The sequence below is a fragment of the Cottoperca gobio genome, chromosome 1, assembly GCF_900634415.1.
Source record: "Cottoperca gobio chromosome 1, fCotGob3.1, whole genome shotgun sequence".
Taxonomy (NCBI): domain Eukaryota; kingdom Metazoa; phylum Chordata; class Actinopteri; order Perciformes; family Bovichtidae; genus Cottoperca; species Cottoperca gobio.
Window position 1 is genome coordinate 22,137,562 of NC_041355.1, and position 12,500 is coordinate 22,150,061.

Consider the following 12,500-nt stretch of genomic DNA (forward strand, 5'->3'; position numbering starts at 1 on the left):
TTCTTTGGCAGGACTTTCATTAGCTATTGTTCAATGTTGAACCTGTGCCAGGGCTGTAAAGTGACACATTGACTCTCATGCACAGTATTTCTGGGGACACAACCTTGATGCAGAATGATTAAACAACCTCTCTTTTGTTTAGTGGGGAGTAAGGACAGGCAGACACCCGGGCGTTTCTCTTTTAATGGCTCCAGCACTGACGGGTGAGGATCAACATTGCTATAAATAAAGAGTTTCATATTACTAAGCATTTTAGTGTAGAACAGACAGCAGTCTACCTGAATGTGTGCAACATACTGTACATTGAAGGCTGTACCCTTAAGGTAGTTGGAGATTAATAATCAACAGTCAGCACTGCTTAATTAAACACAACATACTCTCCTTTAGCCCATTTACTGACTCAGATTTAATAGGTAATTATTATATGGGATAGACCAACTATTCTCCGCGGAGGTACTGCTAGATGGTTGGATTACATTCAAATGTAATGCTTTTGGTCCTTTACAAAGCTAGTTATTTTCATATTTAAATGTGCTCAAGAATTCACATAAATAAAAAAACGTTAAAATGCATAATTTCAATGACCATCACCAATGAATATCACCACGCCAATCATGACACATGTTCAGGCAGAGACAAATCACTGTTAGCTAGCTAACGTCCCCTCAGATGCAGTGACACAACATAGATCTTTTTTTTATGAAAAAGTGATGGGAGACAACCCTGTGCCAGTAAAAGCTTCAAATCATGTGGTGAAGAATAATGACCCTCAATACAACTAAATGTGGCTTAACACATTATGACAACCTAGTTTGTTTTTCATATATAATCATAAATCATATACTACCCTGGCTCTGTAAATGGGAAACACACAAACTGCAACCCTTAAACTTACTATAACTTACAGACCACTGGGTATAGCTCTATATGCAGTATGAAAGGATTTTCTCTGTGCTCAGTGAGAAGGGACATTTTTCCGTTCCTTAAAAGGAAAATATGATCCTTACAATAATTGTAATATTTGATGAAGCATTCTATCGCTTCCTCCTCTCCTCATTTCTCTCTCACCAGCCTGTCAAGAACCTTAGCCCCTCCCTTCCTGATGCGTTCTCGTCCGAAAGCAATTCGCGTCAACGGCCGCGTTCTCTGCATCTCCCTCCAGGGAGAGGCGCTTCTCAGCCAGCTGACAATGGTGGGAGGAAACAAGACCGGAGTGTTTGTGCACCAGGTGACAGAAGGTACCGCTGCCCATATTGTCGGCATCAGTCCTGGGGCACAGATAGTGGAGGTGGGTTTAAATGTCTTTCTGAACACTAATTCTAATCATTCTGCCTACTGTGAAGGCGTTCTGCCTGATCCACTCTAAATCTGATTTTACTTGTTTTCTCTCCTGCGTTTAGGACTTTAACAGGTGGGAAAAAGGATTTTGCCAGGATAATCTTTCTAAGTTCCTTAAAAGAAAATTGATCTGTGAAACAAAAACAATTACTTACTTGCTTACTGTCATGACTTTCTTTTGCCTAGAAATGTATTTTATTTGGCACTAATCTGCCGTTGGCATTCGCTATATTGCAGTGGCCTTTAAAGATGTCCTACACCAGGGGTGGGGAACCTTTTTCATGTTAAGGGCCATTTTTTTTTTACAACCTCCTTCGAGGGCCGTACTAATTATTTAACTCATAACCTCTGCAAAATCTTTTTAAGACGCAGCCCATTCATTTCACTTTTCTTATATGCTAAATGCAAAAAAGTAACTTTTTTACCCATGTATCTTTCTGTTTTATCAGAAAACAATCCTTTATTAGTCCCATAACGGGGAAATGTATCTTGTTCCAGCAAAAGAACATATGAAGTAAAAAGGCAGAACACAATAATTAAATAGAATAAAAAATAATATAAGTACCAAGTGGTTGATAGAAGATAAAGTGAATATTGCACATGGCAGTGATAACTGCACAGCAGTGGTGGAATAGTCTGTTCTTGGTGTGGTGGTCTACCTCTCTATCTTTCCATGTTTGTATGTTACGCTCTGCAGAGAGCTGCTTGTTGGGCCAAACTCCACCGAAGAGCGTTAACTTTATCCAAACGCACTCGTCGTGTCAGCTCGTGCAGTTTGACATGTTTCGTGTTTCACCGCAAGCCTGTCGGCACAAACTAGGCACACTGGCCTTTTGCGTCCTCAAAGAAATAATAGTTTGTCCATTTCTCCTGGAAAGTGCGACATTCCGCATCCACCTTTCTCTGTTTTACACTGGCCATGCTGCGTTCACTGATGTCAATGATCGTCTCGTTTAATATTGAAGTTTTTTAACATGACGTGACCACGTGATGACACGTTCCGCTTGTGTTGTGTTCAAGGACCCTGACCTTGGCCAGGAAGAAACAGTCAATCGCCCATCTATTACTGTCTAGATTTATTTTATTTTTTTCAAGTCTTTGCGTGTGTTTATGAATTATGAAAGTGGCGGACAAACCCTTTTCCCAGCTGTGATAGTCTCGCTAGCGTCGGGGTTGGCCGTTCTCTTCTCACGATGTCTAGCTTTTCTTGAAAAGTTCGTCTTGAAAAAATCTTAAATCTGCGACCACATCAATATCTTCTCCTTCAGCCATTGTGGGTTGAAAAAAAACAGCTTGTAGAAATCTACACAAATTAGTTAGTTCAAAGTTTGCTAGCTCTGCATAGCTCTGCCTCTCAATAGTGCGTATCCAATCAAAAGACGTGGACGTGCTGACGTTATCGTACGCCTGCTAGCTGGCCCCGATGTCCCCAACTCGAAATCTGATTGGTTAACGCCGCAGTTTTGTCTCCGTTCACTTTAAGCGACAGGCGCCCGCACTGTTGATTCTGAAGGCCTAAGGGCAGATTTCGTGGACCCTGGCAACACATCATGGCTGAAATATGATTGGATAAAAGCTCTAACATAAAGGCCAGACCTCCAAATCTCGATCTGAGGCTGGAAGCAGCGCAACCAAGAGGAAAGCTATGAAATGAAGAGAATAGACTATGGGGAATAATTTAATACATATTTGTGGAAAAATATATAAAAATTTAATTTATATTCTGATGATGTTTAGGCCAGCAGAGAAGGCTTTGCTGGCCTTGACGGCCCGCCACTGCTATATTGACATTAGTCGTTAGTTTAGAGTGCATGGAGAAATTAAAACTCACCTGAAAGAAAACCTGAATTCTTTGAGTTCTTTTTAGAACATGGGGTAGTGGTGCACTTCAGCATCTTGTGACTGAAATAAGTATTTCAACAATAAACCCAAAAATGTTTCACCTGCCAAAATGTTTTTCTTTAGACTGTTTCACACACAATTTTAAATGATCCTGGCAAAACCTTTTTTTCTTAAGATAAACACTGGAGAGAAAACAATTTGGATCAGACTAAGAAAAATGCATCACTATAATGTTTTCTTTCTCACTTGCCTCTGAGGGCTTCCATACATTTCTTATATTACTATTGTTCTGCAGGTGAAGTACGAGCAGAACCAGAAGGCTCTGAGGATGGTGCTGGAAGAATCAACTTTAGAGGAAGCGATGTGGGCTTTAGGGCAGGTCACAGGCCTCTGTCACCTCTCCCTCCGGCCCAGGCAAGATGGTATGTCACTTTTTGACCCTTGTAACCAAGATGGTGTGTCTCATCATAAAGCATTTCTATACATTTTATAAATATAAATGCATTCATTCATTTTACAGTACATTTCCCATCCATGACATTTCCAAGGACTTTCTTCAACTTTTAAACAAATTCCACTGTATTCTCATATAAACAACATGTATGTAACGCCTGACACCCGAACACTGGCATTGAGATCATTTGTGTTAATGCTGTAATTCCAGAATCATACAAAAGATTGCATTTCTACACTTTCCCTTTTAATTTTCAAAAGGAAAATGAGCCTTTGCACACCAACATACAAACACACAACAGCAAAATCACAAGGCAGGACTGTATTATAACAAATCACAGTGACTGTATCTTGGCCTTAGCTGGAAATAAAAGTTTATGGCTACAGCTGTTATGCAGCCTTCAGGAACCAGATTGTTTCTCTTGAGATTAAATGGACGGCCAGCTGCCACATGAGGAAACTCATGTAAACTGTAACTTGTTGATACAGAACCAGGACATATTGTTGATCACCCTGCTGTATTTCTGAGGGTGCTTTTGTTTTGATAGTACAAAAAGTCCAAAGTTCCAAAGTTGAACCGCTTGAACTTTTCCTTTTTACCCTGTTAATAAATGATATCATGCTTTCATTTAGACTACAGAGAAGTGAGGTATAGCAGTGCTAACACCATTGTGTTAGTGTTGTGTTGGGTCTAATGCTATATGGAAAGAGGATAGCATTGTTTACCAGTCAGTCGCTTGATTCAAACCACTACAGGAACACAAGAGGAGGATCTTCCTTTAAATTGTATTTAAATAGCATGGCAAATTGTCAAAGTGGAGTTTCTATGAGTACACCTGAAGTCACAGTGTACAGCAGGTGAAGACTTTAGATTAGATCACATGTAAATAATGTATAAGATACAAATATACAGTGACTTTAGTTAAAGTGTCCTCCTCTGCCTGTTAGACTATGAGGCGCTGCTGCAGCAGCTGCAGAGCAGTGAGACATCATCCGGAGACTCCTTCTACGTACGTGTCAACATGTCTCTCCCTGCTGGACCCAACGGAACCCTGGCCATGTCCTGCAACGACATCCTTCATGTGACCAACACACGACCCGCTGGCACTGAGGACTCATGGCACGCCAGCCAAGTTCACCCCAGTCAGCTACTGGACCTCCAGAGCGGAAACGTACCCAACTATTACAGGTCAGTGCACTGGTGTGGAATATAGACGTTTTTGGTCAATTCTTGTCAGTCAGCGTTCAGTAGGTCCTGAAAACAAAAATAAATCACCACTCACATTGCTTTAAACTGAAGATTTTAATTATTATCTGATGGCACAGGGCACAGCGACTTCTGATTCGGGCAATTGAAGACATGAGTCTCAATTTTCAAACCAACAAGTCTCAAAAGGTAAGAATACCGTTCTCACTCCCAACTCGTCTAATATGGCAGTTTAGACAGACAGACAGACAGACAGACAGACAGACAGACAGACAGACAGACAGACAGACAGACAATTTAAGAATAAGATGAGATGGGGTAAAGTGTAATATTCAACAAGATGAGGTAAGGTGCAATAAAAAACACAAGATAAAAATGACCAAATCAAACTAAGTATGAAGAGGGAAAGATGAAGAGAGAGGAGCTCAGGTCACTGTGTCTCCTCTGTCCCTCTCTCTACCCAGGAGACCGCTGTTTGTGTCCCAAGTGAAACTTATCGCTTACTTATTTTAAGTTAGTTAACGTACTTACATAATTTCCTTAATTACGTCACGTACATAACATAGTTAACTTACTTACTTAACTTCAGTTATGTAACTAATATACTTATTTTAACCCAAACCATGATATTTTTCTAAACATAATCAAGTTAGTAACGTAACATTAACACCAAGGGGTCCTGCTGACTTAGCACCCGTATGTAAAGAGTTGAGAGTGAAATTTTGAATATTCTCCTTCACCAGGCTGTGCGTTTGGTTGCCCAGAATAAGCAGAAGGCAGTCAGGATTGTCAGCACAGGGCGCCAGGGCAGGAACCCCCTGTGGGTCAGTGTGGAGGAGGAACAGACCAAGAGCACAGAATCAGGTACAAAAGCCTGCAGCAGTCACAAAAGTACAATATCTTGCTTTACAGCTTTTGAATCTGCTCACTGATAAACATGGAAAAGCTTACCTTTCTCACAATGTATATTATCTCCTCTGTAGGTGATACATCTGCACCCAAAAGCTGTCTGACCCTCATGCCCTACAGCCTGGTCACCCCACACTTCCCACCTATCTGCAGGCCGGTCCTGGTGCTGCCCTCCATCCTGGGACACATCCTGGACAAGAAACTGGCAGACTGGCAGGGCTTCCAGCTCTGTGAGCCTGGTAAGAAATACACTGTTCTTATGAAACCCTGTACATTTATATTTCACATCTGTTTCCGCTGGAGCATACACCATTGAAGACGCATTTTAAGATACAAAGGAGGGAAGCACTTTCTGTGTTGACAGATAGCTCTGTTTGACTTAACAGATCATGTTTGTCTGTTGCTGCAAACCAGGAAGGACGTAAGCGTTGTGAATAAATAGTAATAAAAATGATACAGGCTATAAAATGTTTGCCAGTGTTTCCTGCAATGATAAGTTAAATTGAAAGTTTAATGATTTATGTGGGAATATATAATCATTACGGCCTAGTGTATTCAAGAGGGAAAAAAACATGACATGCAGATGAAAATAAGTTTTTTAACAACATCATATACATTTAGTTGATTAGACATTATTAGTTATGGACAAGGCAAACAGTTTTTTGTTCAGAGGACGAGGACCATAGAAGGAAATTTCATTTTAAGCTTCAGTATGCAAGATTAATTTAAAGCAGATGTGTGTTCTAGTGGTTGTCCTCAAACGGTGGAATTCTCTACAGAACAATTTTAAAGGTTCAATGTGTAAGATCTGCCAGAATTTAAACTTAAAATATTAAAACAATGAACTAACATTATCAACAGTGTGAAGAGGTAACAGTGTTGACATTATGTCAAACACGTCTCTGTGTTGTGTTGCAGAGATATCTCCTGAAGTTAGCATGCTAACAGCTAGCTGAGCTCCGTCCAGTCTGTAATACCACTTGTTCCTCTAGAGGTGATAGTGAGTCACTGTAGCTGCAGTCTGCCTTAGTACAGAGGGAGAAGAAGTGCAGCTGTCAGACTCTTGTAAATATTACAGCCATGTTCCTGTTTTATAGTTTGTCCATTGGATTATATTCAAAGTGGCAGAAACTGAGAAAACCACCTGCACCACCTCGCCTTGTCCTCACAGTTTCGCTGTCGGCAGCCTCAGGAAACGGCGTAGCATCAGTTAGCAGTTAGCTGGAGTTCAGCCACAGCACTGAGGAACTGCAGACTTCCCTGTTGCTGCTGTTACACCGGTCCAGCAGCCGCTGTGACTGCAGGGCTGGGGCTTGTTCTGGCTGAGCTCAAGTCTCTTCGGCCTCTGTCCTCCCTGACGGGCTGCTCTCCTGGCTGCGCTGCCACCGGGACGATGAGACGAATATGTGGGTCGTTTTCTAGTTTCTGCCACTTTAGATTTGGTCCAATAAACAAACTAAAGTAACGTTACACGGACTACAGCCCCGGTTAACATCAGTGTCCAGTAAACACAGAGGATCAGCTCCACCTGAAGATTATAAGACAGCAGAGTTTTCTGACCCGCTCTCAGAGTTTCAGCATTTTGGTTGAATCTTGGTGTTCTTGCTCACTGACTGACTGACTGACTGACTGACTGACTGACTGACTGACTGACTGACTGACTGATTGACTGACTGACTGACATTACACAGGAGTAAATGTAATACACAATATAAAGAATAAATTAGAATACAATAAATATGCCAAACTACTACAACTAAAATATGAACATCAGAGATTGTATGGACCCAGTTTAGAGGTGAAATACTGCCCCCTGTTTCTCTGGAGCAGGTGGCTCAGAATTACACATTGAACCTTTAAGCGTTGTATAAATATTTGTCAGTTCAAGAAAAGGTATAAAGAAAAAATAATTAGACTATATGAATGGCAGGTAATCTGGTAAATTATTGTGTATGATTGGTTGTTAAGTAACTGTAATTGTCCATCTATTTCTATTGTTTATTCATGTTTTGAGTAAGGGGCAGACAAAATAGAAAATGTCTTCTCTCTGCTCCTTGACGATCATGGAATGTGTATTGTGTATTATTGTTGTTCTGATTGTCAATCACTCTGTTACTTCTTCTTTTTCCGGGAGTTGTGCATAACCATAAGCGGACCAAATGAAATATATAATGAAAATGAATTTATAAATGTTTCTGATAATGTACCAAATAAATTAAAGATAATGCCACTACTAAAGGTAAAGATGCCATATCTTCATGCCTCCCCTCTCTGATTCCCCCTCCCCTCCCCTCTCTGATTCCCCCTCCCCTCCCCTCTCTGATCCCCCCTCCCCTCCCCTCTGCTCTACAGAGGTGCTGAGTTCCAGCGAGCATGCAGCCCGGCTGCAGAGGTCCGAGATCCTGGAGGAGAGTGAGCAGGGAAGAAACTGCTGCTACACCCTGCAGAGTGTTGACAAAGTCATGAAGAAGGTCAGAACCACCAACACAAAAAACTGATCTTATATTTGGATACAGTCATTGGGGAGGGGTAGCCTGAAGAATGGGGCTCAGTAAATTGTGGTGTGAAAAAGGATGGACAGGAAACACAAACTGTATCACATTTTAAGATATGAGGTAAGAATTTACAACTGAAATGTGACTGAAAGAATGTCAGATTGATGGGATAATTTAAACTGCTTCGCCATTTTGGTGCCGCTATTTTAGAAGTATGTGCTCCTAAAAAACTGTGCAAATTAAAATGTAATAAGGATTTTAAATATTTTTTAAATATCTCCACAAATGAAGCATTCAACTATATTTCACGTAAAAGCAATACTCTTGAATAATGCTCATTTAAAAATTCTCATCCTACAGGGGATTCACTGCGTGCTGCCGTTGGGGCTGGACTGCGTGCGTCGGCTGCGCCGGGCCGAGATCTTCCCTATCATCATCTTCATCGGCCAGTCTGCACGTAGTGCACGCAAACTGAAGTAATCCTCATCCTTATTCATACAAATGCTGACAGAACTCACCTCCTTTCTGTCTGATATCAGATTTAGATAACAATCAGCAGGGCAATGTTTACCTGCGTGAGACTTGATTACTTCACTGATATCTGCCAAAGTTTCTATGTTGTAGAGCCAGATACATTTTGTCCTTAAATTGATCTTACTGTTCCACCTAAAAGTCTCAAAATAGAAGTAGGAAGTAGGCTCATATTGTCATAGACTTCTATATAATTTGACTTCTTTTTGCAACCAGTGGAGTCGTCCTGAATGATGTTCAACTAACAGGCTTAAACTTCTTGTGACCAGCCTTGTGTTGTGAGTTGTTAAGCAATCACATGAGAAGAGAACGACATTCAGTTTTCCCACTGAAGCAAAGCAAAACAAAAATTGTGTCTTCCATGGACTGCACTGTGTTCTGGTCTATTGATGCTGCTGGCAGTGGAACAATCTGCTCTACAGTACGTCAAGAGCGAAACCTGTTCCCACCGGTTTTGAGTGGAAAGGGAATAACTTTGTTACGTCAAATTCATATGTAGCTGTAAATAAATATACAGATATGATGTCACATCTTCTATATTTGGAGTTGTGAACAAGAATCCACAACAAAACCACCAACAAACAAATCGATCTTCATCTTATCTTAATTATTTTGTTCATTCCTCCAACACTTCCAGGTCAAAGTTGCAGCGCCATAGCCAGTCGGAGGAGCGTCTACTGGCGTGTTCGAGAAGCGAGGAGCCGCTGCTGGACAAACTGCCCTGTCTGTATCACAGCGTGGCTCCGGATTCCTGGTGTGACCAGGCCTCCCTGCTGACCAGCCTGCGCACCATCATCTGGGAGGAGCAGAAGAAGATCGTCTGGGTGGAGTCTGATCTGTGGTGAAGCAGAGCAAAGAGCAGAAGAGAATCTTAGAAAACACAGAAAATATTAAAATAATAGGAATTGTGATTTCTCAAAGGGTTTGTTGAGAATATATTTAGCTTTACAATTAATACTTTTGTAAACATGAGTACGTATCTATGATACTTGACTAACTGGGTGAAAGGAGGACTCTCATAAAGTGCTATATTCTGTACTTTAAAGTGTATGAAGCTGTATCATTATATTTACTGTTGAAACATGTTTCGCCTCCTTTTTTGGGGCATTTGTTAAACGCAAACTCTGGTGTGAGGTTACCACTAAAAACACAAACATACTGTAATGACTTGTACTTTATTTCTACAATGTTGTAGATCATTTCCCACTATGAGGGGTTTTATTTTAATGCTCTGTATATATCATCTCTTCTGATTGATTATCTTATGAGGCAGTATTCTAATGATTTAGAAAAGAAGATGAATTGTAACACCATATCTATTATTACACAATAGTAATGATCATTATAGAGTGACACTCAACTGCAGGGCTCGGTTCAGCGTCTATATTGGAATTTAAATGTTTAAATGTGTGCCATGTTCATGCTAGTGTTGACAAATATGATGCTTGTTATTGCTGGCCTAATATAATAAATGACTTCGGAACATACAATAATCTCTAAATGATTGACTGATGAATACAGTGTTTTATAATCCGATACATTTCGTTTGAACATATAAACCTAGAGTTGATTCTGTCCCTCCAAAATCTTTTTTTGGACTTTTCTTTTGCTGAAAAAAAGTCCTGGTCTATGTTTTACATCGATAACCTCTGCATTTTCTGAAAAAGGAATCAGTTTAAGCTTTAATGAGCAGAGTCAGTGCTGGCGCATTGGCCTACTTGAAGCTCGTGCATCATCTGAAGGCCCGCTTCACGGTGTCTCGCGCAAATTCAGTCTAATTAACGGCTGAGTCGCCACAAGAGGGAGCAATATAGAAATGTATGGAATATTTGACATTGTGAGGCAAAAGATTTACAGCAGGCCATTTATATGTCTAAACCTGGAGGTGGTTTGTTCAACGACAATATTATTAAGTTCGTACTAACACTGTGACACCACCTGGAAGGTTTCACCTGGCTGGAACTGCAGCTCGAGCTCCGTGGACAAAGACAGAGCGGCAGATTAAAGGTAGGTTTGCTGCTGCTAGCTTAATTGTTTGTGGTGTAAACTGGCCGAAAATGTTTCAAGTGAATGTGTTTAAGGCATTAAATAGTGTGAACTAACTGTTACTGGATGCCAGTAAAAAACAGTCTAGCCTACAGCTCTGCAGGTGATGGACATTTTTCCCTCAGGGCTCAGCTCACACCTCTGCTTTACTATGTAAAGCATGTAAATGCCATTTAACTTTTAAGCTACTACAGGCTCACACAGTGGAAGGTGAGGTGCAACAGCCCATAACACACTTGCAGTTTATAAAATCAATGTTGAATGGAAAATTAACATTTGAAAAATACTCTATAGGCCCTTTTCACATGATCCATTAGACTTGGCAATGCAGGGTTAGGGTTAGGTGTACACAGGTTACACAGGTGTAATCAATGAATCAACGTGATATAATTAATGATGGTCTGTTCTATTTAGTGTGTCACAGCCAGTCCAGTGAGCCAGCATGCACAAGACCAGGGCCCTGGTCCACCTAAATGGAACAGCACCATAATTAATGTTATTAATTACACATTACACGCTGCTGTGAAAAGGGCCGAGACACATGTTTGTAGTTTAATGTTAGGACCGTTTTAATATAGGCTTCTAACAACACTGTTTGATATAAAATCCTGCTAATATTTCTTGGAAAGCTTAAATGCAGCACACTATTTTACAAAAGGGCAAGTTATATTTAAATGTGTAGGATTTGACAGTTGGGAATAATTACAGGGTTTGTAAATGACCATGACTATTTAATGTTCCAAATCATTTACACATGCTTTAAAGACACTTTCAATAAAAGCCTGTGAATAAATGAAGTGGCCAGATTATAAGGCTCGTATATTATATTGTTCGTATTGGGATCATTTATTGTGTTGACAACCTGGCAACCCAAATGTTTATTTTACTGTACACCAGAAAAGGATTATTACTAATATGCAAATGATTAATACTAACTAACAGCACGTCATTAGTTACCTTTATAAATCCTGTGACTATGCTTTGTATTTCAGTGGTACCACCATCCTTCTAATCTGTTAGAGTTCACATTTACTGATTGAGAATAATTTTCTAGCTGAAAGAGCTACCATTAGCAACCACAGGGGGGAGGCAGAGAGAAATGTATGTAGATTGGAGGGAGTGGTTGGGAGAAGAAAAAATGGTTCCTACTGAGAGAGGGAAGAGCAGGGAGAGATGACAGGGGACACTTTGATTTCTGACCGTCATGCGGTTTCCTTGGCTCTTCACCAGCTCTTTTTACTTTACTGCCTGTGTGTACCGGCCAGCAGAAAACAAGGATAATCAATGCCCCCACCCCTACCCCTTCTCCCCCCTTTTTTATCTGCTGGTGATTATTGACTGGATCTGAAGGATTTTTTCTAAGACTTCCACTGAATCAATTTCCTCTCCTGGAAGACATTTTTGGCTCCACCAGGGTCCAAAACCCTAAACCCTCCCTCCTGTTGCTGGGAAACCACTCCAGTGATTTGTGTGTTGTCAGAGTGCATTATAGACACTGACATGGAGAGAGAGAGCGAAACCTTGGCTGCAGAAAGGGAAAGAAAGAGAGGGAGAGAAAGAGAGAGGTGGGGGTTCAAGAATAAAAATGATTACATGCACATCTACTCTGGCTCCCATTTGCTTTCTTGTACGGTCTCTCTCAAAAACACACACGTATACATACACACAGCACACAGCAC

General features: G+C 40.7%; 1 protein-coding gene across 1 annotated transcript in view; it reads left to right on the forward strand.

Annotated features, from left to right (window-relative positions):
* card14 (caspase recruitment domain family, member 14) overlaps nucleotides 1-10,203 on the forward strand; it is an 18,481-nt gene extending 8,278 nt beyond the window's left edge. The window contains exons 11-20 of the mRNA XM_029439737.1: nucleotides 143-203; nucleotides 1,072-1,288; nucleotides 3,476-3,602; nucleotides 4,582-4,822; nucleotides 4,960-5,029; nucleotides 5,584-5,704; nucleotides 5,824-5,988; nucleotides 8,102-8,220; nucleotides 8,605-8,720; nucleotides 9,413-10,203. Coding sequence (XP_029295597.1) covers nucleotides 143-203; nucleotides 1,072-1,288; nucleotides 3,476-3,602; nucleotides 4,582-4,822; nucleotides 4,960-5,029; nucleotides 5,584-5,704; nucleotides 5,824-5,988; nucleotides 8,102-8,220; nucleotides 8,605-8,720; nucleotides 9,413-9,620 — 1,445 coding nt within the window. The 3' untranslated portion in view covers nucleotides 9,621-10,203. The remainder of the gene's footprint in view (nucleotides 1-142; nucleotides 204-1,071; nucleotides 1,289-3,475; nucleotides 3,603-4,581; nucleotides 4,823-4,959; nucleotides 5,030-5,583; nucleotides 5,705-5,823; nucleotides 5,989-8,101; nucleotides 8,221-8,604; nucleotides 8,721-9,412) is intronic.
* Nucleotides 10,204-12,500: the final 2,297 nt, after the last annotated feature.